Here is a 25,176-nt window from a genome sequence, read left to right as displayed (position 1 = left end):
AGGAAAAGGCAGGCGGAAGCAGAGCAGCTTCTCAACCGACTCATCACCCAATTAAAATCCTATTGTTGAGTGCTCAAGATCCTATTGTTGAGTGCTCAAGTATCAAAGTGTCTTACATCGCTCTAGGCATAATATACTGCACTAACACACACACACACACACATGTTGCAGTTCTTCCAAGAATTTACATGAAATAATTCCCAGGACCTGCACAGCCATTCAGGTGGCCTCGCTTCATCTGCCTGATGAGATCTCCGCTCATGTTGAAGTTGAGCTACAACATGAGTTAGCTGAGGTCACTGAAGTCCCAAAAAAAGGATAAAGATGTTATTTGTCCCGCCCTCACAGGTGAAACAAAGTCAAAAGGAGGGTCACGGAGCTGTCAATCAAGCTCTGTCTACAGAGGAGGTGGTCTCATAAGGCAATACAATTAAGAAGAATTACCAATATGGATCTTCTTAAATCCAATAGGACAACAGCATCAACATGAACATTCAAAAGTTTGGATTTAATCAAACTGGAGGTTTACTTTAAGTAGGTATTTGTATGTGAATGAGGGGGGGTTGGTGCGATGAACCTTGTGTAAAACCTTGGTCCAGACTTTCAGGTGGGAAAAAGACCAAAGTAGACAAAGGAACAAGATCAAGATGAAACTAATGAAGCCGGGGCAGGTAACCAACCCTACTGTCACGATATGGATCTAATGAGCTGTGTCTGAAATTTCCCTCTCATTCACTAACTCCTACTGTACTATAGTTACGTGTGTGTAGAGGACGTGTGAGCTCGTCTGAAAGGAGAGAAGAAAAAATTCTGGACAGCTCATTTTCTCTGCACCGGTGATAAAACAAAAACGCGAGAGTTCATGTTAGATGTTTATTTAACACTTTGTCTGAGAACTTGAAGTAAAAAAATATGATTAATGAAAGTAACTTATTTGCGCGGTGATGCTCTGCTTGAAATAACATGTGTACAATAGACCGGGCTGTTCCTGCTGTCCTCTGTCCTCTTTTGTCTCTTCGCCTTGAGAGAAATGCATGATGGTATATTGCTCGGTTAGTGACCATCAGTCGTACACTACCTTTAATGATGCATTGTGGGAAACAAAGTCCACTATGTAGGGTACCTCACTATATATCATGTAAATTAGTCATTAAGATTCTTATTTGGATCTGCACTAAATTACACTCACATAAAAATATCAGTCCCCTCAACATGCTAGATTTCTTTCACGACATACATTACTTATTCTCAGAGAAATCAATGAAAACCTCTTGATTTTTCGGTATAAAGAAGTTTTTTATAAGAATTACCATTTTACATTAACTGACAAGCCACTGTGCTGACTGCTGCTCAGAAACGTATATAAGTTAAAGACTAGAATAGGAGTCTGGCATGTTTACATTAAAGGTTGAGTGTGTGAGAATTAGCAGAAACTGAATATAAAACAATCCCAGTAGTGTTTCTTCTAAATTGTACAAATTGTTTGTTTCCTTAACCCTAGAAAGGGCCCTTTACGTTTGTTATACTTTTTTGTTCTGCAGCCAAGAATTGACTGATTTGTTTCTATTAATAAAGATTATTTGCTGACTGGGTAACAGCGTTGTTTTCCTATATGATCAAAACAGAAAATGGTTGGACAGCTGCTCTCCTGTGTCCTCGCCAGTTTGAATCTCCCTCTCCCCGCTATGTAACTTCCGTTCCAGCACCGCCAGCTCCGTCACTCGTGTCTTTTCTCATCCACAGCTTCTCCGGCAGCTTCAGGCGGGGAGCTTCAACTTTAGCGCGGCATCCCGAGTGCAGGTCCCCCCCGCCGCGTACACCACAGTGTCCCGCGTCCTGAGCCCCGGAGAGCCCCATGTTCATGCCCACATCCACGGTCCGGTCGCAGCGACAGAGCAGCAGCATCACCGAGCTCGGCATCGGAGGAGACGGCACAGAGGAGGAGGAGGAGGAGGAGGTGGTGGTGGAAGAGGAGGAGGAGGGGAGAGGCAGCACTGAAGGACGGGCTCCCGATGTGCAATGAATGTGCTCCGAGACGATTCCGTGAAGCAGATCTGTCGCTCTCTGCTGCAGGGATAAAATAATCACCGTCTGATAAATAAAGAAAGAAGAAGAAGAAGAGACTTCCAGCGCAAACACAGAGAGCGAGAGAGCGAGAGAGAGCCGGGGAGGACGAGGGACCGCTGCGCCGAGCGGGGGGACGCGAAGGGGGGACTCGATCTGCATGTGAGACCGCTGCGTGGTCCACACACACCGGAGGCAAGAGATGCAGCCTGCCAACAAGCTCCTGACTCTCACCCTCCTCATCTTCATGGGCACAGAACTCACCCAAGTAGGTCTCACTGTTATTATCACTACTAGTATCACTCATTCTATCCGTCAAACGCCATTTTCCACCCTCACAATCCGCTGTTAATTGGCTCCAGATCCGTTTAGAGATGTGACCAGTTTACCTCGGTGTAAAGAGCCCCGGTGAATTAGCCCTCCACCACGCTTAACCGGATTAACGGGTGGGATTACATGACGGGGGATGCATTGTGCTTGACGGGCGAGGAGAGATCCAGATGATCCCTCCTCCTCCTCCCTACGCCTCAACCCAGGCTCTCCGCGGCTGTCACATTGGTGGAGATATCACACAACGAGTCAATCAGTGTCACTCCGATCGCTGAGGAGCAGGTCACTCCCGTGCACTGGGGTCTGCAGAGGCCAGCGTTGCTGCAGATGATGGGGGGCTGCTGCGCTGCTCTCCACAACCCAAACGCAGTGTCTGACTGAGGGCTGATGCTGTGCAGAGCATGCTCAGTGACCACAGTCTGACTCGGAGAACATTTAGTGCAGTAATGTGAAAAGGCAGCACAGCTCAGTGGTAAACAGTATCATTGGGCTGATAAAACGTCCTCCTTTTAATGGGACCATTTGCTGTAATTGTTAATGCTGCATTAAACTTTTTTTTGGGCTTCATGGTTCCTCACAAAACAGGAGAGGATGTAGAGGAAGGGTTTATTTATCTCAAGGCCCCTGCTACCAGTGGGTTGCAGCATCTGATGTTTAATTACCTTTTGCAAGAACAGTCATATTTCACAGGCTTTGCGCTTGTGTGAATCCAATTGCCGTTGTTAATTGAAGGCTAAAACTAGTTAAAATAAAAAAAAAATCAAATTGGGCCTCTCAGGTACTATCAATAAAGTATTCCCTGTTCCCCCCCCCCCCCCAGCGTGGCCGTGATATACTCTCTACTCCAAGTGACACACTCAATAAATTTGTGTTGGTGGAAGTAGGTTGCAGCAGCAAAACCCTGCCCGGCCCTGATAACCAAAGCGTGTTAGAACAATATTGATGTAATATTGCCTTGACAGAAATATGCCAAGCCATTGATTTTTCCGCAAATTTATGAGGGATGTCAGCGTGCGGGGGCCGAGCGGGCATTTTTTATTCATGGCGCAACAGCTTGGCTTTGACGCTTGTGGTGGAATTTGATTTGTAAAGTGATCAAAGCTGTAACCTTACACGCGGTTATGCCAGTGTTATTTTACCCCCCCCTCACAACGATGACACTGACTGCAGCGGCCTATAATGTGAACTGGATGTGCACAGCAACACAAAAAAATGCTGGCACAATGGGGCTATTTGCACTGATTGATGGGAGCCATCAGTCAGGGGATATTGGGAAGAGAGGTGTTACATTTTGGGTGTCGGGGTCCTGCACAGTGCAGGTCAGGGCCTGTGTTACAGTGCGAAGTTTTCATCTGATGGCCTCAGTGTGTCTGTCGTCTGCTTGAAGGTAAGTCGATATTAGTCCACAGCTCGCCTGTCTGCTCATTTCCAGAGCAGAAACACAGGACAACGCTGACAGGCTCTATTTATACTGCCCCCGCCACACAATCTCACAATCCATTTTCACTGTGGGAAGACCAGGCCTCTGCACATCCCGCCGCTGCTTGAATAAAAAAAATAAAAAGTGAGAGGTGTTATCTGGACACAGAATTGTAGAGAGCCATTTATTGCCAGATTACTCATCAGGAAGGGAAAAAAAAGAGCCACCCAGGCAGAATAGCTCCAACCTTTTTTTACGCTGAACAATAACGTCCTCCTAATGACCACATTAAGCACCGTGCCACTGAAGGCTCGCTTTCAGATGCTGCCGGGCAGCTGTGGCTCTCTCCCTCCAACATCTGGGCTGCGGGAGGAGGGAGACGCCTGATTAGCGGCTCGGTCTCTCCTCTTCGATTCTGCCCACATTCGCTCACCTCTGTCCAGGCTTCTTGAGGGATTTGCCTGGCGTTCACACAGAGAGAGAATAGTAAGCAGCCAGAGTGGCATCTGTTCCTCACCTAGCGGCTCCCCCCGAAAGCATCTCGCCGACACCTCGCCAAACAGATGGCGCCGGTACACAGCCGCCCCTTTGACACCATGCAACCTACATATCATAGCAAATCCTGCAAACACCAGCCTTGCACAGGCATCTTGCAAAACATCTGCTTAGGGTTGAGCTTTAAATTTGCATGCATGCACAATTCAATACATGTGGATTTTTACACTAACAAAATATGCCAAGCCTCCTTATTTACACAAGACAACTTTGCCAACGTGTCTTTGTTACGCAAGCATGCATAACAAGGGGTTCAGAAAAGGGAGTGATTTGAAACGGATAAGGTTTTTAATGTAAAAGACGAGGGGGGGGAAGAGGATTCAATCTGGTTTTATGTTAGAACCTGAGATGGAGTTGAGCTGAATTGCAATGTGCATGGTGTGAGTGGCAGCTGGGGTTGAAGCTATTTATTATTCAGTATGGCTGGTTGAGCGATGGAGCAGGAGGGAGAGAGGGAGAGCAGAAGTGGAGTAGGTGGAGACACAGTGCATTTTGTTGTGCACTGGCAGGCTGGAAAAGGGATTTTTCACTGAGCTTTTACCACATTGTATACTGAGCGTTTCTGTTTGGTTATCACAGTGTGTGCACACAGACACCTGTTCTCTATAATGCAAAACAGCATAACAGCCAGAAACGCTACGTCTGTGAAGCCTTAATGTTGCATTCGTTGGATGTTTACTCCTCATTTGTATTACACTGGCTCCTGTTATAAGATGTGCCTGCTTATCCCTCCACATCTGCACCAGTTAAACTGTAATTTGCGCCTCTTATTGCAAAGTGAAAAAAAAAACATCATTTCAACCCTTATGCAGCACAGCTTCTCAGGCAACGTTCTTAATGGCCTACGAGAATGGCACTAAGCCGAGCGCTTGCCTCCCATCCCAAGGCCAAACAATCCCACACAGGATTGTTGAAACTTCCTGGATCTATTCCTTAATCAGCATTTACACCAAAAATAATCAGTTCTTTCCTGACCCAGGCCACATCACTCCACCAAGTGTGGTTGAAATCAGTTTCGTTGTTTCTGTGTGATCATGCTAACACATATAGCCACTAGAACAGCATATACGTCAACCAAGGACCAACAATCTTCTTGTGAAACCATAATTCAATACACAGGACCATGAATATGCACCAAATTGCACACACTAATAAATATCAGTCCCTTAAACATGTCTGATTTCTTTCCTCAAGAGTAATACTGGAAAATATTGACAATCTCGCAGATTATCTCACAATGCAAAGGGGAGTGAATGAAAAGTCGGAATCCACTTCACAGATTCTTCCCTGACCCAGACCTACATATACAGTCATCCTTCCACCGAGTGTTTGGGCTAATGCATCTAGTTTTTCCGTATTCTTGTTAACCAACAAACAGACGGTGAAAAGTAAAGGTGGAGGTAAAAAATTAACAGATCTGACAAAATCTTATTTACACACAGCATCCCTGATCATTGCACAGGTGTCGAGTCTACAAACTCGAGATCTCTTAGACAGACTGTTTACATTACTTTGAATCAGACATTATCTTGATTATGGTGTTTACATGAGATGGTAATATAATATTCCATTCATAATCCAGTGTACGTGTCACAGACCACACTCTGACTCACATCAATATTAGATTACTGTCGATGGCGCAGAATGCTGTGAAATCTCCAATGCGTAGTGATTAAGGTCAGAATAATCAAAATGTCTAAATTTGATTGTTGCTTATAACGAGTATGACCTTATTGAGAGTAAGGTAATCAGAAAAAGGTGATACATTAATTCAGACTATTCACTTAATCTGGTTAATATCTGACTATAAATGTGTCTAATGATAAATCCCCACTTCTTTAATCCTTCCACCAGTTGAGTGCAGCTCTAATAAAACACGTTTTAATGTATAATCTCTGTACAAATCACTCTTGATAAATCCAGTAGGGGGCAGGCTGATAACTGGATGAGTCATGGATTAATCCTCTTTTATCGCTTCACCTGTGGCGTCCCTCCTGATGCTGCCAATGTAAACACCCCGGGCACTTGATATTGGAGGCAGGGACCCAAAACCTCAGATGATTTCCATCACCGTCGTTAAAACTGAACGGGGGTCTGCAGCTGCGGGGCTCGTGGAAGACTTGAGTCGTATCTGTGTCATTAGAGAGCGCTGCGCCGAGCCGTGCACAGCAGTGAGCTGACCCCACCGGAGCCTCACTCTAATCTGTGCGAGGCGTCAACACAGTGAGCTCTGCACCTCAAAAGGTCACGAAGAAGTGGTAGAGACAAGAGCTTGGGAGGTGGAGAGAGCTCGAACCTTGCCTCCATCTTTTGAGTTTACAAGAAAAATCCATTATGGTGCTGACAGGAATAACTGTGGAGGCAAGAGCCACTCTCGCTATTCTGGGGAGCTCATGTATCATGCAGTGGTGCAATTTAGCCCCTGGCCTGGAATGTTTGTCTACAGGCCGGTTGTTGGAGAACTTTATAAAACTATCTTGTAAAACTAATAATCAGACTTTATTAGTTTTACAAGATTAAGGTCTTATATATGATAATTTTTAAGGTCCAATATATCCAGGAGTGTAAACCACAGGTGAATTGAAACGGAAATATTTTTGTTTTTTACTTTCGTTTTTAAAAGGCGAACATGCAGATCTGCTTATTACTATAATAATTTAGGCTAATTCTATTGTGTCCACCACTGGTCTGGAGTCAGTAGTAAATAAATACCGCAGTAGAACTTGTTTGACAAGATAAAAGATATAAGCTAACTTTTTATCAGTTACACATCTGGGAAATTGGCTCTGTTGCAGCAGCAAATTGAGGGAAAGTCGAAAAAACAGATATCAGTAAAAGTAATAAATAATTTAACATGCAGCATGAACACAAGGGAATGTAAACAATATAATATAAATACTAGTACTTTAGCCTTTGGATTGCACAGAATCAATTGTCCTTTCAATTTGTCCTGTCAAAATAAACTCTACTTGGTCTTATTCTAAATATGCACCAAATCACCTGAACCTAATGCGACTGGACTGTTTTGAGCTGAAGTGGCTGTAAGTTACCTGCATGGCCCTTTAAAATATATACGCCTCTGAAAAGTGAATCAACATTAACGATCACTTTTTTAATTGGGTATTTAAAATAAATCTCCTCCTCCTACTCCTCCTCCCATTATAAACCCTCCCTCCCCCTCTGGTTTCTGCAATGCCGTTTGTGGCTACACGATGGCGCCAGAGTCCCACGAATGGAAAACTCCATCCTCGTTTGGAGCTGATGGTCCCCAGGATTCTGCTCCATCAATGAAACATGAAATCATTTCTGCGCCCTGACACCGCACCGTGCGCCACTGCGCAAGACTTATTTTGCGCCAGTGTATTGAGTTTATTTTCACATTTATTTTTATCTTTGGTTGTGGTAAGTGGGGGCAGTTCCACCGTGCAGTTGCACACAGAGAGACCCCTCATCTTCTGGGGGGACACAAGCTATATAAATGTCACTGTCTGGGATAAATAATTCCTCAGCCTCAGTGTCATCGTTATCCCCTCTGGGCACGGCCAGTGTCGTGGCCTGCACCTACGGGTGCAATTCGTCATATTTCCATGACCGGACCCCAACCTGGCTGACATCATTGCGTCTGGAGATATACATAGATCCGTAGTACCTCCTCCTTCCTGCTCTCATCCATTTGGAGCAGCCCGTGCGTGTAGTCGGTGGCACTTAATCACAGCGCGCACCAAGGCAGGAGGCGGGCCGTCGGGCGTGAACGAAATAGTAACGGTGAGGCGAAGAGGCAGCAGTGTGTGTGTGAGACCACGCAGGCAGAGGAGCTATCCGGACGACGCCTCCAGCTTTGGTTTTATCCCTTGGTCTTTTTTTTCATCCTCCACTGCGCTGGATCCGGTGCCGCCGCCGCAGCTCCCTCTCCGTCCCGACCTTCCCAGTTTCGGTCGTATACACCGCGCGTCCGACTCGTTCGCCGCCAGGGCTTCGTTGGGAGATGTCCAAAAAAAGACCAGCCGAGCCGGAGTCCCGGGTGAAACAGCCAGCCGCTCTGGGCAACATGACCCGCCGCCTCCCCTGTTCCTTGCTGGAGTCTGTAGAATGAAGACGTCTTTAAAAAAAATAAAATAAAAGTCTAAGGGAAGCAGCGCGCAAAGATGTCGGTGCCTTTGCTGAAGATCGGCGTCGTGCTCAGCACCATGGCGATGATCACCAACTGGATGTCGCAGACCCTCCCCTCTCTGGTGGGGCTCAACACCACCAAGCTCACGGCGGCGCAGGGTGGATATCCAGACCGGAGCACAGGAGTAAGTGCGCAAATTACGCATTATTTCCTGCGGATTTGGCTCTTTGTGACACATTTTTTCCTGAATGAATGTCGACTGTTACAGCCTAATAAGATGCAGTTCAAGTATAGGCAGCATAAGAGCGATTTTGAGTGCGTTTGATTCACACTTCACAGGAGAAATCCTGTCAGCGTGATGCGTAAAAGCGCCTTGGAGGCGCATCATAGAAATCTCACTCCTGCGTTCTGATGTTGCTCCAGCTGCCACAGTCTCTGTCGCTACCCTGCACTAAGTGGAAACTTATCTGTTGTTTAATTTTCTTTCCTGGCATTGATATGAAAAATATCAAGTTGTAGGATATTAGGGGGGAGGGTTGACGTGACATATTTCAAAGCAGGGTTATTTTTAACCCTACGGAACAGCAGGGAGTCTTCGTTCCTTCCTTTTCTTCACTGGTGAATGCGAGAAGATCAAAGCTGATGTACCGTGGCCGGGATTTCTTTTGCATCAGATTATGTGGAGCTTTAGGTCTGTGCCAGGATAATATTAGGAGCGCTCTGTCTGTCAAGAGGTTATAGCCGTGGAATCTGGAACAATGGATGCTGAGGGCAAGTCCTTAAATAGAATGTAAAAGGAAAGGATTTAGAAAAGTGATCTATCCTGGACGAATAAGGTTTATTCTAGGATTCATTTTAGAGACAATTCTAGTTTTTTTTTCTTACATCAGTAGGTTCTGAAGGATTTTACTTGATCAGTTTCTGTGTGACAGCACCGACCAGGTATTTCAGAGACAGGTGCCTGACAGGGAGTTTCTTCATCTCGTCAGCATATCCTCTGGAAGGAATCTGTGCCGCTGACTAACAGACACTGATTGCTCCTTTTTGGGTTTCTGTGAAGTCAATTCCTTCTCGCTAATTGAATCAATCTGCAGGTCTGGTCTATACAATACTGTTATCGCTGATGCAGGGATGATCTTTGTCAAAGTCACCTACATATAGTCGTATCTAATCAGTAACTGGAGTTGTCTCGAGGGGAAGAAAAAATCTCAAACACTTCACGCTCTGAGCTTTCACAAGCACACACACACACACACACGCACACAAACCCCACTGAATAATGGAGTAGCTTCAGCCGTCTTGATTGGCTGCATCTTCCCTTTGTGTGGCTTTAAAATATACAGTAGGCTGGTGCAGAACGGGTGGAGCCTGGTGGTTTGTGGCATCCAGATGGTGATAAATATATCACAATAGAGCTTTAGCAATAAACTGGCCCAACACACTCAAAACATCTTGGGCTTAAAAGTGTCAGGGACAAACACAGGGAGGTGCCAACCTTGTGTCTTTTTTCTTTCATTCTATGCTTGTTCCACTGTCCTCCAGCTTCTCTGTTCATCCGCCCGTGTTTTAATCTCTTCTCTCCTTCGTCCTCAGGTGTTGCCAGCAAACCCGGAGGAATCGTGGCAGGTGTACAGTTCAGCCCAGGATAGCGAGGGGAGGTGTGTCTGCACGGTGGTGGCGCCACAGCAGTCCATGTGCTCACGGGATGCCCGCACCAAACAACTGAGGCAGCTGTTAGAGAAGGTAAAACACAGCTTAACCTTTCAGCAATGCATGACCCCTAACCCTAACCCGATCAAAGTCATACAAAGCACAGAGACACAACCTTTACTCCTTTTTATCTTCTCGACACACAAAGACAGAGACACACGTTTAGGTTAAGTCATGTTGGGGTTTCAAGCACCTCTGCCCGTTGGACAAGAATAGAAATAAAGCTCTAATGAGCTCCCTGGAAACCCAACAGGCGTCATGGGAGGCAGCTGCACACCGACTCTCTGAGTTTCTATTGTGCTGCACTTATCCAGAGGAACACTTCTAATGATGCAACCCAGCTCAACACCCAGAGACAGAAAGCTAACACCATCTCATTTACAAAGGAGGAACATTTTGAGCATATTTATGACAAATTGCTTTCCATTCAAAGGTGAGCTTGTCCCAACACAATGTGGACTAGCTCACTGATTCGCATAAGCCAACAAAAAACAGACATGAACAGATTTCTTTTGAATAAATGGCTGATGAGCCAAGATCATGGAGTCTTGGAGAAAGTACATGTCTAAACAGTGTCGCCCTCTACATTGGCACCATTTGTCGGAGTCTGCTATCTAATTGGCCTAATGTCAGAGTTTGTGAATCTCTAAGAAGATAATGTTGAGACAAAATAATACAATGGAATTTTTTTTAATCCATTGCTGATTTGCATCATGACTTCTTGAAATACATCTAACTAATGTTTCCATATTGAACCCCAGGTCCAGAACATGACCCAGTCCATCCAAGTGCTGGACCAGCGGACCCAGAGGGACCTGCAGTACGTGGAGAAGATGGAGGTCCAGCTCCGAGGTCTGGAGACCAAGTTCAGGCAGGTGGAGGAGAACCACAAGCAGAACATCGCCAAGCAATATAAGGTACGCAGCCATATCTCCAGCCATCGACCCAACCGCCATTCAGTCCAAGATATTCACAGCTGCTCTGTCGCCCGTCACACGCAGCCTTATCCATTTTGTGCTCATGTGCTCCCAATGTAGAGATTGAACAGATTTATTTAAAGCTCCATACCACACATCAGGAAACCCATTATGAATACATAATTAAAGACAGTAAATGATTAGATGGATCAACTCGACTGCAAGAGTTCACATTATAATTCCTCACTGACTCATTTAAAAAACATGTGACAGAATCCTAAATGAACTGTCAAATAAGATTTAATAAAACTAGTTTATATGTTCATGTTTCATCACATGCTGGTTGTACAGTGGCCCTCAAATCTCTGCACATGGGAAACACATGCATGTTAGTATAACAAGGCATTTTTCTTAGAGGGTTAACTGTTCAGTTGAAACAAGTCCTATGCAAGCAGGCCAGGGTATTGAGTGAAATTTACCTTTTACAACCTTTCAATGTCCTTTGTAAGTAGGGCTGCAGATAACTAATCTGTATCTTTTATTGTTCATTGAGATACAGATTTTTGTCTCAGATACCTCCACGTAAAATGCAGATTACTTTCTATAGCTCAGGATGATGTCATCAAATCTAAGATCTGAGATTTTGAGGATATCATTAGGTTACGAGAATAAAGTCTTCTTTAAGAAGAAAGTTGTGCCTTTACTAGAAAGAAAGTCATGTCATGGAAATAAGGAACTTTTTTCATGCTTATGTGAGTTCCACTCCGTCCTACTAATCTCATAGTTTCTTGAGAAACTACGAAACCTCTTTGAATAGCATTCAGGTTTCAGTTAGCCACTACCGAACATTTCCACCTCCACAAGACTCAATATCCTCCAAGTCTGTAAACTGCCATCAGTTTCCAACACAGTCCATATACCTATTTTAATGTGGTGCAGATGAGCAAAAAGATTCAGCATTTTCTTTTGTTGTTGACATTTAAACCAAAGTAAAACTAACGAGATGCTCCTCATTCCTCATATATAGAAATGTGAGACCTATCTGATATTCCTCAAGTAAAAATATACTTAAACTAAACTTATGACTTTATTCTCATAAATTTAGGACTTTTTTTCCTTGTAATATTATCCTTCAAATCTCAGATCATTTTAGATGACATAATCAGTGACTATTTATTTCAAACAAGGTTGACAAAATAACGACAATTAAAAATCCTGTGACTATGCTACAAAAATAGTTTGGACAACTTGATACCCAGCCCTGTTTGCAGCCACTTACACAAATGCATTTCATTGTACCTATATTCTTACTTTTACCACTCAATCAAAAGCATCTCAATGTTTGTATCGTTTATTTCTGCACCAATACATTTGTGTGGTCCCATCATCACGTGCATGCTCAAAAACCTCTTGCACCCACCTCTAGTGCATGTGTGCAGTATTCTGTTTTCTGCCATATACGAAGTATGTGTGCGTTTGATTGTCTGTTTGTGTGTTAGATAGGTTAGCAAGCTCAAGTCCCTGTCAACAGTTGTGTCGTTTTCTTGCTTGCAGGGCTAACTTTAAGACATGTAAAGAGAGCCACAGGGAAGAAGAGGCAGGTCAATTCCAGATTCCCCCTGAGCTGGGCCACAGTACTGAGAGCATTTGGGCAACAAACAGTTAATTTAGCACCATTAAGACTAAGAAACCCCACCCCTCTCCCAAATCAACCCACCACTGATCTCTTCCTGCATGTTACTGCTGTTAAAGTTTTCCATCTAAAAGCTTTTTTTTTCAAAAGTCAAGACATTTATTATTATTATTATTACAATTATTATTATCAATTGCTGTTATGCATTTTATTTTCTTTGGCTTTTGTCTATGCATATTTGGTTACTCAACAAATCTCTACGTAAAACTATAGACGTAAAATTTCGAGACACTTTGTTGTGTGTGACATGTAAAAGCATGTAACCCTTAATACGATGTTGCATTTTAAACGATGATGACCAATAAAGAGCTTTCCCAATTGTTGTCGGTGTACCGAGGGCTTGCTTTTTAAAAAACGGCTGGTCACTGCCGGGACGGAGCCGCTCCGCTCGTCCTCCAGGCGGGTGGAGGTTTGTTTGCTCAGACACACACTTGCACAGACAAAACACAGTTTTTCTTTCTCTTTCTATCCCACACACACAAACACCGAACATGGACACAAGCAGGGGGTCTTCATGTCAGTGGAGAGGCAGGGGAGAGTCAGAGTAGTCAGGTCAGACAGGTGTTTTTTTTTTTTTCTTTTACGGACAGCAGGACTCTTTTATGTCGGGCATGACACTCAACCGAGCTTATTCTAATCCTTTCAGGCCATAAAAGCGAAAATGGAGGAGCTTAGACCGTTGATACCAGTGTTGGAGGAGTACAAGGCCGATGCCAAATTGGTATTGCAGTTTAAGGAGGAGGTCCAGAATCTGACGTCAGTTCTAAACGAACTTCAGGAGGAGATGGGGGCCTATGACTACGAGGAGCTCCACAACAGAGTGTCAAATCTTGAGGAGAGACTCCGAGCATGCATGCAAAAATTAGGTAGGCAAAGAAAGCTGTTGGCACACACCCTGCTTCAGACACATGCATGCACGACAACACTCCCACTGACACGCAGTATGTTGTGACTGGCCAGAGAAGAGAGCCTCAGGCATACTCACATGACACAAACATAATGTGCGTCTGTAATGATCCAACACTGAAATACAGAATACACAGGCTAATACTGATTATTTACACTGTTTCATATGTGGTTACACACTGTGGGCCTTTGCTGTTTGTTTCCTCTTACACTGTCAAGGAAAACACATGCATGCACTCATAGAATTGGAGTTACGCCCTGTTAACTTCCTTATTAACTGTGCATTCTTCCTGCAAAGCAAAAAGAAAGTCGGGCTGAAACCAGAAAACCAGTCAGCACTAATTTTCATAATGGATTAAGTTGTTAAGCCATTTATCCATCAAACAGCCAAGCAGTCATTCTGGGTTCTAGCACCTCAGATGTGACAAATCGCTGCCTTTCTTGGTTTCTGTTTTGCATCATTGCAAATTAAAAACCATGTGCACTATTGATCAGACAAAATAAGCTTTTAGAAAACCCTGCCTCAGGCTCTGGAAATGTTAGATTTGAATTAACAAATTTTTAACAAGTTGTTGAATGTGTCATGAATTGCAAGATGAATCGATAATGAATTATATTATTAGTGGGGGTTCTCCAATGCCCGTTTGTTCATTTTGTATTTGCGCGGCATGAATCTACATTTAAAACTCGCCTCCTGTTATGCTACTAGTGGAATATTAAATAAATGATTAGGCATTAAAGGAAGGGTGGGTAAATAGTTTTCAAAATAAGACAATCTTATTTTTTGAAATCCTCTCCACGTCCTGCTAGCATCAATAATTTAAGTCTGCTGAAAACAAAAGGAAACAACGCAGGTATCTGTGGCCCCTTGCAGGCCTGTAATAAATATCACCAATCGGTCGAACAAAATGATTGGCTAGCTTACCTGTCTGTCACTAACCGACTGGCCTGGTTAGTGAATCCCTCCAGGATTACCAACCCCAGCTTTAAGCATTTAACGCATTTCCACAAACTGACTCAGAAGAAGAGAGCGTCCTAGACTTGCAAGTTCCCGTCGCAGTCCTATCTTTGCTTTTAGCCCCTGTCTCAGCGCCTTCACACCTCTGTCACAGCCCACAGTGCTAATAGATGCGCACCCACACGACAGTGACTAAGATATATTGCTGACACTTACAAGCCGCACATCGCGGGTATGTTGTGTCCCTGTTTCAAATTACTCACAGCGTGTGATGACAGCAAGAAATTGGGAAAGAGCTTTTTGCATACTGTTCTTTTTGGGAGCTCCAGTCGAGTGGCAGTGATTGCATTTAAATTGAATACGCTGGAGTAAAACAAAAAAAGCAGACACCTAATCTCAGCTCCGCTTGTTATTACTTCAGTCTTGCACGATACCTGCAGGAGACCTGTCAGTGCATTCAGCCACAGTTCAATGCCACTCTGCACAACTGTGGTCAGACTGGCTGAGATAGCGGGGAAGTGCGACGTGTGTGTGCGAGATCAGACGAGATAAAGGCGAGGTCACCCAGTGAGGGACGAGCTCGGGCAGAACAGAGAGGGACCTTTCCCTTTCATCTCCACAGGACTGCGGAGGCACTCATGCATAGTGACCACAAACACTCCGGTACACTACCGTTATTGAGATTAAACTCGCGAAGGTCGCCCGCCGCATTACCATCGGCGGAACAACAGCAGAAAAAAAATTGGGGAAAATACAGAGGGCTGGGGAAAATTGTTACACTAAATTATACATCGAGCGATGTGGAGAAAGTGATAGAGGGTGGTACAAGGGGAGGGAGGAGAGAGAGTGATAAAGTGAAGGAGAGCGGGCAAAGTGAAAGAGAGTAACTAGGGTCCCTGCAGAGCTGTCCTTCAAGCTGTTTTCTGCCAGAGAGACAAACAGCCCGGCGGCTGCTGGGACACAATGGCCATCGATCAAGAGGACATGCCAGCTTGCTGGGCAATAATCAAATAAATAAATCACTCTGACTCATGCCCGGGCAACGTGCAGCCACAGACAGCTTTAGGCAAATCCAGGGCCCTTCAAAACAAAATACTGATGCATGGAACCAGGAAGTCAGAGCTGCACACAAAGCTCTCTGCCTCCTGCTGATACAACTTCTTCTCACCTTCTACTTCCTTTGCAGAACATAATGTTGCAGGTATAATAATAAAGGTTAAAAGGCTGTTTAAGTAAATAATAAGTGATACTGAACAGAAAGAGAGTAGGTATGACGCCCCTGAATACTTGCTTTCACAACCATGTACTGTATATAAGGAAATGATCGAGATGGTATGGCTTCACTTTTTCGGATTAGTCATGTTGTCTATCTTTAGTACAGTATAATGCCATAACTGATTAAGGCAATTGTGAGTTTAAAAATATTTTCATTTTCATTTTTCATCTATTCATAGAAATGTTCTAGTTTTTTGATCAGATTTCATCATCAGTGAACAATGAACAACCCACCAACCGTCACTACAGAGTCTGATTTGAATATTGCCGAATCCTGAATGGTAGAAAGGATTATGTGACACCACCACTATAAAATGGGTTAGATAATACTTCTCTCATGGCTCACGTTTATTCCTAAAATCTAACTTAGGCGAACACAGTGTTTTACAGCCAGAACTCTGACAGAAAACCCAATTTCAATAAATCCAAATTATCCTTTAAAAACAGCTATTCATCATCCTCAGCAGTTGAACATTTATTCTATAGCTAAATCTAAAGCTGATGGCAAAATTCCATCAGCTCCAGTTCCCATTAGGTTTTCCATTTGCTCTGCCCTCTGCGTCGTACCAGGCAAATTCAGGCCAGAGGGGGATTAGACTCTGTGCATCTCCAGACTGTGGATCCATCAGCAGGCTCCCCCGGCCGCCCACTGTAGTAGCTGTCATCTAAAGATAGAGGCATGATTATAGAGAAAATAAATAAATAAATCAATGGGCAGTGTATTACTGCACTCCCTAATCCCACTGAGGGTTATGTAAGGGACTTAACCCCCCTACTAGAAATAGTAGATGCTGCTCATGTGGGCATGTGTTTGTCTCTCACCCGCTGCTGAGGTGTGATGCCCACTTGCGCTTACAGGCACGACATATGGTGCACACCGAGGCGCACACACGCTCAGGCATATAGGCAAAAAATGTTTTAAAAAAGCCCAAGTTTAATTTTAAATGATCTTTGAGGAGAGGAAGATGAAGGCAGATAATTGAATGAGACTCACAGAGGGAAACAAGGCAATTCTGGGTTTATGATTCTAAAGTACAATTACATTTTGCAGCGATGAAGAGCGATGATCGTGGCTATAAAGGAAGAGGAGAGGGGAATGCATTAGTGAGCGGTTAATGAATGCAGCGCTTCACAGGAAAGATGCTAATGAAACTCTTAAAATGAGCCATCGTCACAGTGTCACTCCTTAAATTAGCATATCAGAACGATTCATAACATTCATTGGGAAAAATTAACTCATCAAAATCTTCTCATTGACCTTTGTCCTGCTGAAAAACCGCCTATGGATGTGCTGCAGCCGTGAGGAGAGGTATTTTTATTTGGTAAAATAGTGCCAGCCTGCGCTCATTAGACAGGGAACATTAGTCCGACCAGCGCTCAGTCATGAGGGACTCGGCGCCCGGCGTTAGTTTTGTCAAATTCACATTAACACCTCAGTCAACACTAATTAACACGAAAGCAGCTTACAAGCAGCACACTAAAGTAGAAAACACAGCGGCTCCACGCTTTCCTATTCCCTCTTTCTCACACCGAGAGTGAAACCGACACGAGCATGTGTGAAAGGAATAATAAGCAACCGATGCACGGTACATGCAAAGAGAGAGAAAGAGGCACACGCAGAGCACCGAGATGGACATCGTGTCCCTCAGGCCAACACATTTTGATTTGAAGTCAAATGAAAGTAAAAGCCCACACAAACGGGTGTCGCACTAGATGTTCCCATTTCACTTCTCTCTCTGCAGCATGCGGCAAACTTACGGGCATCAGTGATCCCATCACCATCAAGACGTCTGGATCCAGGTTCGGATCCTGGATGACCGACCCTCTGGCACCTGAAGGAGACACTCGGGTACGTACCGCTGCACACAGTATGGATGGCAACTCCTCGTGTGAGTTTGAATTCATTTCTATTGGTACCAGGAGCTGACAATGTTTTATTCTGATATTTGTGAGTCTTAGATTTATTTACTTTTGTGTGTTTCTTAGTTTTATTTTTATTCAGGCAAAGTTGATGTGTGGCAGTTAAGAGATGGCATTACACATCGCAGGTTTGGTTATTTGTCGGAGAACATGCTCATTTTCCTATAGGTGTTGTATGGCTTTCCATTGCAACCAGGATAACAATTGAGCTCTGGGAAATTTCAAACAAATCAAAACCCTGTTGCTCTATAGCAACATCAAATTTTGGGAACACGCCTAAGGACAAATAGATGAGAAATATAAGAAGCTACTTGGTTTGCTCGGATGAGATGTAACCCGCAACCTCATGGTGAAGACAACGAAAGAACTGGTACCAGCCAATAAAAAGTATAGCTGAAAGTTAAGTTTTCTGATGAGTAAGGTTATTCTGCGGTTCCACATCATGAAGTTTGCGACTCTCCGGCCATAAATCATACAGACATATATGCAGTGACTGTATCTAGACAGTGGACAGGTACACAGACATAGCATAGGTGACCAGGACTTAATTGGGTTGTTCTGATAGTTCTAAGATATTTAGCTTGGTTACATCAACATTGTCGAACATAATGTTTTGCTCAAGTATTTTATTATATATATATATATATAGTAAAAGCCCACACATTATATATATATATATATATATATATATATACAGTATATACAAAATTATTTGAACACCTTTAGGATCTGACAAAATTGACCTTTTTTGACTCCAAAACATGATTTAATTTCATAATGTTCATGAAACATGCAGATGGTTGCTCTGAGCACAAACAAATAACAGATAAAGTGCGTCCTACTGTTTTCATCCACTTTTAACTTTAATATTTGGTATGTCCACCTTTTGCAGCAATTACAGCAGCACATCTTTCTGGCATAGTGTCAATATATTTCCTGAGAACTTACAATAGAGTTGTCCAGTTTATTTTCCAACTCGCCCCGAATTTGCTCTATGGGGTTCAGGTCCGGACTTTGAGGGGCCCGTCCATCATTTTCAATGTTCCAGCAGATTCCTTCTGTCGCAGAAGTTCCAGCAATAGTTAAAAGAATGTTTAGGGTCATTGTCCTCTTGGAAGATAAATCCAGGCCGGATAAGATGACTCCCAGATGGTACTCTGTGCCTCACCAGAGTGTTGTGGTATACTTTCTTATGCATTGCGCCATAAATTTTCACTAAGTCATCTGTTCCTGAGGCTGAAATTGCACCCCACACCATAGTTCTACCCCCTCCGTGTTTAACTGATGGCAAGAGACACTCATTTTTATATTTCCCCCCCACACCCTCCGTCGAACATACCCTCTTCGCTTGTTGCCAAACTGTTCAAACTTTGACTCATCAGTCCACAACACTTTATACCAATCGTCCTTTGTCCATTTCTTGTGTTCTTTTGCAAATTTCAGGCGTTTCACTCCATTTTTCTCTCTCAGTAATGGTTTCTTTGCTGCTATTCTGCCAACAAGTCCTTCTTCTCCCAGTTTCTGTCGGACAGTTCTTGAAGACACTGTTGCAACATCAGTCATTGTGGTGGTGACCTCATCACACAGTTCTCGTGAGGTCTTTCTTTGGTCCTTAGGACTGAGCATTTTGAGATGCTTCACTTGTCTGTCAGAGTTTCTTTTTTCTACCTCTCCCCTTTCAGTTCTGGTGTGAATTGGTGGCATCAGGCTATGCGGCTGTAACTCCAGCCAGCATCAAAAAGTGCCTTAATTCAAGCCCGTTGCTCAATCGTTAGCTCCTTCTTCACCTTAGCCATGTTCAAAGAGCAACATGTGCTTCAAGACTACTTCTAGAGGCTTTGAATTTATACAAATTGGTGGTGTGCCCTCTGTGACCAAGTGTTCTAATAATTTTGGCCACCACTGTTTATATACAAACCCGCAAGAAATGCAGAACATTCATCTCAAGGTTTCAACTTGCCTAAGATGCCTTAAGTGCACACACAAACCACACTATTGATTATTTTTTTTATTTTTATTAAATCAAGCAAATATGTTTATCTTGTATTGCCATTAATAGCTTCAATGGTTCCTATTGTAGTTGTGCTCTACCCTGAATTGTAATACCTCATCATTATGTTTATATGATCGATGGTTATTAGAAAGTTTTCGTGCCCACTCAAGCACCTGGTGCCCTACACACAGCACGTGATGTGTGTTTTACAGTAGCAGTGGTGGATATAGCAATGTCGTGATCAGAAATGTTAGAATTTAAAATAGTAACACTAAAACTGGAAAGATACAGCGACTCTGGAATAGAGAGCTGAGGTCAATAACCTTTATTGTCATTGCATAGTACAACAAGCTTTTTTTCAGAAGGTTAGATAGTTCATTCACAATATAGCAAAGATCAAAAAGGGAAATCACTGGAGAAAAGAGAAATTCCTATAAGTATAGAGATATTCCCCCCAAAAAACTGCATCAAATACAAATAAATGATTGCACCTCAGGGTGTTGGGGAGAAGGTATTAAAAAGTGTGGAAAAAATAAAATAATCCTCTTATCCTCTGTTGGTCCACATAAAAGCAGTAAATGTAATGTTTTAGCTCAGAACTCATTATTTTTCTGTACGTGTCTCAAATATTTGTAGGTGTGATGGTGTTGCAAAGGTAACTTTTAATCTTTAGAATTTTTTAAATGTTTGTGACAGCATGTAGACTACATACAGGATTATAGATCAACCAAACTTTAGAGTTGATGCTGACTTTTTCCTACGACCAAGGTCAATTATCTCTGTAAAATCAGTCCTTTTTAATTGGTTGCCGGCCTTTTATCAGCTGATTGCATCTGATTTTCTCTTTTTGGAGCTCAGCTGCCGTTGGCTCGATAAGTGGCTCTGCTTTGATTACTGAGACACATTAAAAACCAAAATGCTGGGGGGCATTAATCTATATGGATTTAGCAGGAAGCTGCCCCGCGGACGAGGACGATCGGCAGCCGGAAATAAGAAGAAGGTTTATTTGGCTGCTAAGCGTGGACATGCTGTTGGTGCACCACCTTTAAGAGACTCATTAATAAGAGACGATGTCGCAGGGGAGCAGAGAGGATGAAAACTTTAGAAGCAACGGCATGCGGTGCAGAAGTTGTGCAAACTTGCGGTTTGCGTCTTGAAGGCTAAATGTCATGACAACACAGGCTTTTTAATGCATATATATTTGAAAAATTGACCAAGATTTTATTTAGCATACACTAGTCAAGTTTTTTTGTAGAAACTAATACATTTTGAACAGAACACATGAAAAGATGTGCTGCGTTATCAAAGAACAGCAGAGAACAGAGTGAGTGTAATTGACGGGAGCAGACAGGCCCGCTCCACTTCGTTTCATCTCTCGGTTTCCTTACCTTGGCTCTTTTTTTTTTCCTCTGGGCCCGTCGAGACCCGCTTCCTTGATGTGATTTTTATTTTGTAAGTCAATCACAGGTGTGGGGTGGGGGTGTGGGGCTGCGGGGGAGCTTCAGGTTTCTCAGTCCCGCTGAGACACAGGAAGTGTTTCAGCCTCAAGCGGCTCCGGGATGAGAGCGCCCTGCCCACCACCACCACCACCACCAGGGGCCAACAGGAAGCTGGGTCGGAGCCGCAGAGACAGGCTTTTATCTGAAATGATGGGCCTTATCCCTGCGGGGCCCGGCTCGTTCCACCCTGCGTCGATCATCCTGACTGTGTTCAGGAGCTGCTGGGTCCCAGCTCCGTCTGCTCTTCGAGGAAAATCTCAGCACTAACTTAATTGGAATGCTTGTTTGTTGTGTGATTGAATTTATTCTCAGTGTGATCTGATGAATGAAGATGATGGGGTTCTGTGCTAATTTTCCTTCTCTCGTCATATTATCTAGGTCTGGTACATGGATGGTTACCACAACAACCGCTTTGTGCGGGAGTACAAGTCCATGCAGGACTTCATGATGTCGGACAACTTCACCTCCCACCGGCTGCCCCATCCGTGGTCAGGCACAGGTCAGGTGGTCTACAACGGCTCCATCTACTTCAACAAGTTCCAGAGCCACGTCATCATCAAGTTCGACTTCCGCACCTCCTCCATCAGCAAGTCCCGGCAGCTCGACTATGCCGGCTTCAATAACGCGTATCACTACGCCTGGGGGGGACACTCTGACATTGACCTCATGGTGGACGAGGGAGGGCTGTGGGCCGTCTACGCCACCAACCAGAATGCCGGCAACATCGTCCTCAGCAAGCTGAACCCCGGCACGCTGCAGATCATCAAGAGCTGGACCACCAACCACCCGAAAAGGAGCGCCGGTGAGTCTTTTATGATCTGCGGCACGCTCTACGTCACCAACGGCTACTCAGGAGGCACCAAGGTCTATTACGCCTACTCCACCAACTCCTCTACCTACGAGTACATTGACATTGCCTTCCAGAATAAGTACTCGCATATCTCCATGCTGGACTACAACCCACGTGACCGGGCCCTCTATGCTTGGAACAATGGCCACCAGGTCCTTTACAACGTCACGCTGTTCCACGTCATCCGCTCGGAGGAACTGTAACCGCGGAAAAATGGATTACAACCGTCAATACATATTGTCTGAGTAGAGATCTCCCTATATACAAAAATATATCTGCGAAAGAAAAAGACTCAATGGCGAGACCATTCTATTTATAATTAAATAACGTTTACTGAGAGACTGAATCAACAGTGAATGCAACCTGGATTGAATGTGCATATACATGACACTGAAAAAATATCTCAAATTCAAGGGTTTCATTCCGAAATGTGATATATATTAAAAAAGCTTTATTAGTTAATATCACAGAGTCATAGATGACAAAACTGTAAATAAAAGACAAAAAAACTAAAGTTACCACTAGTAGACTTTATTTTAATAGCTAGCTGCGATTATTTGGTTAGAGGTGTTTTATTTTGGAATGAAACTCTTTAATTGTATGCCACATAGAACATGATTGTAAAAGTAGACTATATATCAGACGTAAGAGAATAAGAACAGATGCCAAAAAAAAAGAATTAACATCATGCCTTTTTTTTTATATAACGGAATATCAACCGAGGCGCGCTCCTGGGCTCCGGGTCCTTCTGCAGAAACCCTCCCGGCTGAACTTGTGGGCTGAGCTGGGGGTCCGTAGACAGAGACTGATGGTAATAAAACTTTAGGATCCCCAGGGTCCCGTGCACGGGCGAGACAGAGGTGGTTCTAGTCAGGAGACTCCATAGCCTAACGGGCGCAGTCTGTCATATCGTTTTTTAATCGAGTACAGTAGCAAATTAGAAAAAGAGGAGAGAAACAACAATAACAAGATTCTCTAAAAGACCTGAAGGCACTGACTGTTGACAGCGCTGTTCTTTAAGATGATTTTCCTGTGTTAGTGACTGTGTGTGAAAAAGGCTTTCTTTGCATGAGTGTTTTCTATCACTCCGGTATGCTCTACTGAATGTCTTTTGTTGTGTGATACTATAAAAAAAAAAAAAAAAGGAGAATTGTGGGGTGGGAAACTGGGGGAGGGTACAATACCTTTGGGATTGGTTCTGGTTAAAACTTAGTTCCTGTTTATCTATTTCTTTGCAATCAACCCCTTCTCGTATCACTGTAAATGTTAGCATCGAGCTTTGCCTCTCTGTATTTGTTTATCTGGACTGCGTGGGAGGAATTGACACAACTCGCATCTCTCCGAAGAAGAGGAAAAAAAAAAAAAAAAAACACAGAATGTAATAATAAGCATTGTATCCAGGGAACCTGGTCGTCCCATCTTCAAATCACAACATGCGCCTGTAGTAGGGAGAGGTTTTATATTTAATTTTTTTATTGTACGAGGATTATCCTGTCCAATGTCATGTGCCCCCCACCCCCCACCCCACTGCTACTGAAGGATAATGCTGTTTAAATGTATACCCTCGCTGAGGACAAAAGCTTTCCACTCTTTTTGCGCTTTGATGGACATGTGTTGTATCTGAGATAAGATAGTTAATGATTCGTGTCAATAAAACAGAGAAATCTGACACAGGGATTGTTGCCTTTTAAAAAGCTTTAGGAAAAAAGTTGCCATGTGGCAGCGCACTTAATGATCTGCATATGAACAGACATGAACTGTTACATCAGAATTAATGCTCTTATTCTGACTTTTGTGCTGCATTTATTGAGATCACTCTAGTCTTTGGTTTAGTCGTCGGGATGAAACAACTGCAGATACTTATCTTCTCATCTTTAAACTTGTGCAGAGGCAAACCAGAGCCGTTTCTGTCTATAACTGAGGTCCCCCCCCCCCGAAACTCGTATGAGGTCACCATGACCTTTGACTGCTGCAAGTGGAGTCCAAGTGACAATTGGTCAAAACTTGAAATTCATATCGGCAGACTTGAGATATCATGTTAAATAGGCCAAAACCATATTTTGGCCAACTTGTGCTCGATTTTTTTACTTTGACCACCAAAATGGAATCAGTTTATCAGAGTCTAACAGAACATTTGTGCCAAAGTTGAAAGTGTCCTCGTCGTTTTTCAGGAAATGCGTTCACAACCTCAGCGTGAAGATGAAGCTTTAACAAACGATATCCAGCAGACCAGAATGAAACATTTGCTCCTCAGCAAAGATGAATAGACACAGTAACTCAGTCTTTTCAAAGTCTGGACACTTCTAATGTGGTTAAGTTAAAGGTTACACTAAAGTATAACTTAATAACATGCTTGACAGGAATTTCCTTTCCTCTTCTGATCACTTACCCCCACCACCACCACCTCCACCCTTGGTTTTCTCCCTCATCCTTCAGTCAGTCTATCTTTCCCGCTCTTTGTTTCCCCCGCTCCCTTGCTGACTCTTAGTCGTCTGATGTTTCAATCGATGAATAAATGATTGCTTCTATTCTCACTCCGAGTGCTTGGCCAACACAAGCTGCTTTTGCTCCCCAGAAAGAGTTCGGATTTGGGAGACTGACGGAGAGAAGAAAAGAAAGAAGAAAAAAAGAACAGAGAGAGAGACAGACAGCACAACATGCTCTGTGGAAGGCCTCACAGCGTATGACACGATGAGCTGTCAGTCAGCAGCGGAATATATTTGCATCTCTACGCACTGATTGGTGCGTCAAGAGACTTCGCAGCTCTCCCTCTATTCCCAGTCCCCCCCCCCCCCCCCCCCCCCCCCGACATCAATACGCACACATTTGCTTGTGAATCTGACAGTTGCATTTTATTTCATCATTTCTCACAAGGGCTCCCCTCTTTTCATGGCCGCACCCGTGTTTTGTTTACCTCGGACTTAAATGGTTGCAGTAGGCTAATTATCTTGTGGATACCTTGCCCTCTAAATGCC

General features: G+C 43.7%; 1 protein-coding gene across 2 annotated transcripts; it reads left to right on the top strand.

Annotated features, from left to right (window-relative positions):
* The first annotated feature begins 1,710 nt into the window (after positions 1-1,710).
* On the top strand, positions 1,711-24,532 carry olfm1b (olfactomedin 1b). 2 transcript variants are annotated; one of them, XM_062413383.1, is made up of 6 exons: positions 1,711-2,332; positions 10,074-10,223; positions 10,952-11,107; positions 13,447-13,666; positions 17,682-17,788; positions 21,730-24,523. In XM_062413383.1, exons 1-6 carry the CDS (start codon positions 2,267-2,269, stop codon positions 22,402-22,404), a joined length of 1,374 nt encoding a protein of 457 aa, XP_062269367.1. In that variant the 5' UTR covers positions 1,711-2,266; the 3' UTR covers positions 22,405-24,523. The 2 variants fall into 2 exon arrangements, with proteins under 2 accessions (XP_062269367.1, XP_062269366.1); XM_062413382.1 differs by lacking the exon at positions 1,711-2,332 and adding an exon at positions 7,999-8,664 and having other exon boundaries at positions 21,730-24,532.
* Positions 24,533-25,176: the final 644 nt, after the last annotated feature.

The sequence above is a fragment of the Platichthys flesus genome, chromosome 19, assembly GCF_949316205.1.
Source record: "Platichthys flesus chromosome 19, fPlaFle2.1, whole genome shotgun sequence".
NCBI lineage: Eukaryota > Metazoa > Chordata > Actinopteri > Pleuronectiformes > Pleuronectidae > Platichthys > Platichthys flesus.
This window is presented reverse-complemented; position numbering and strand designations above follow the sequence as displayed.

Bases quoted from the DNA above. Each gene is read 5' to 3' on its own strand.
- olfm1b (XM_062413382.1), top strand. From the start codon at position 8,515: ATGTCGGTGCCTTTGCTGAAGATCGGCGTCGTGCTCAGCACCATGGCG. The intron at 11,108-13,446 runs GTACGCAGCCAT...TAATCCTTTCAG, and splicing joins ACATCGCCAAGCAATATAAG to GCCATAAAAGCGAAAATGGA. The intron at 17,789-21,729 runs GTACGTACCGCT...CATATTATCTAG, and splicing joins CACCTGAAGGAGACACTCGG to GTCTGGTACATGGATGGTTA.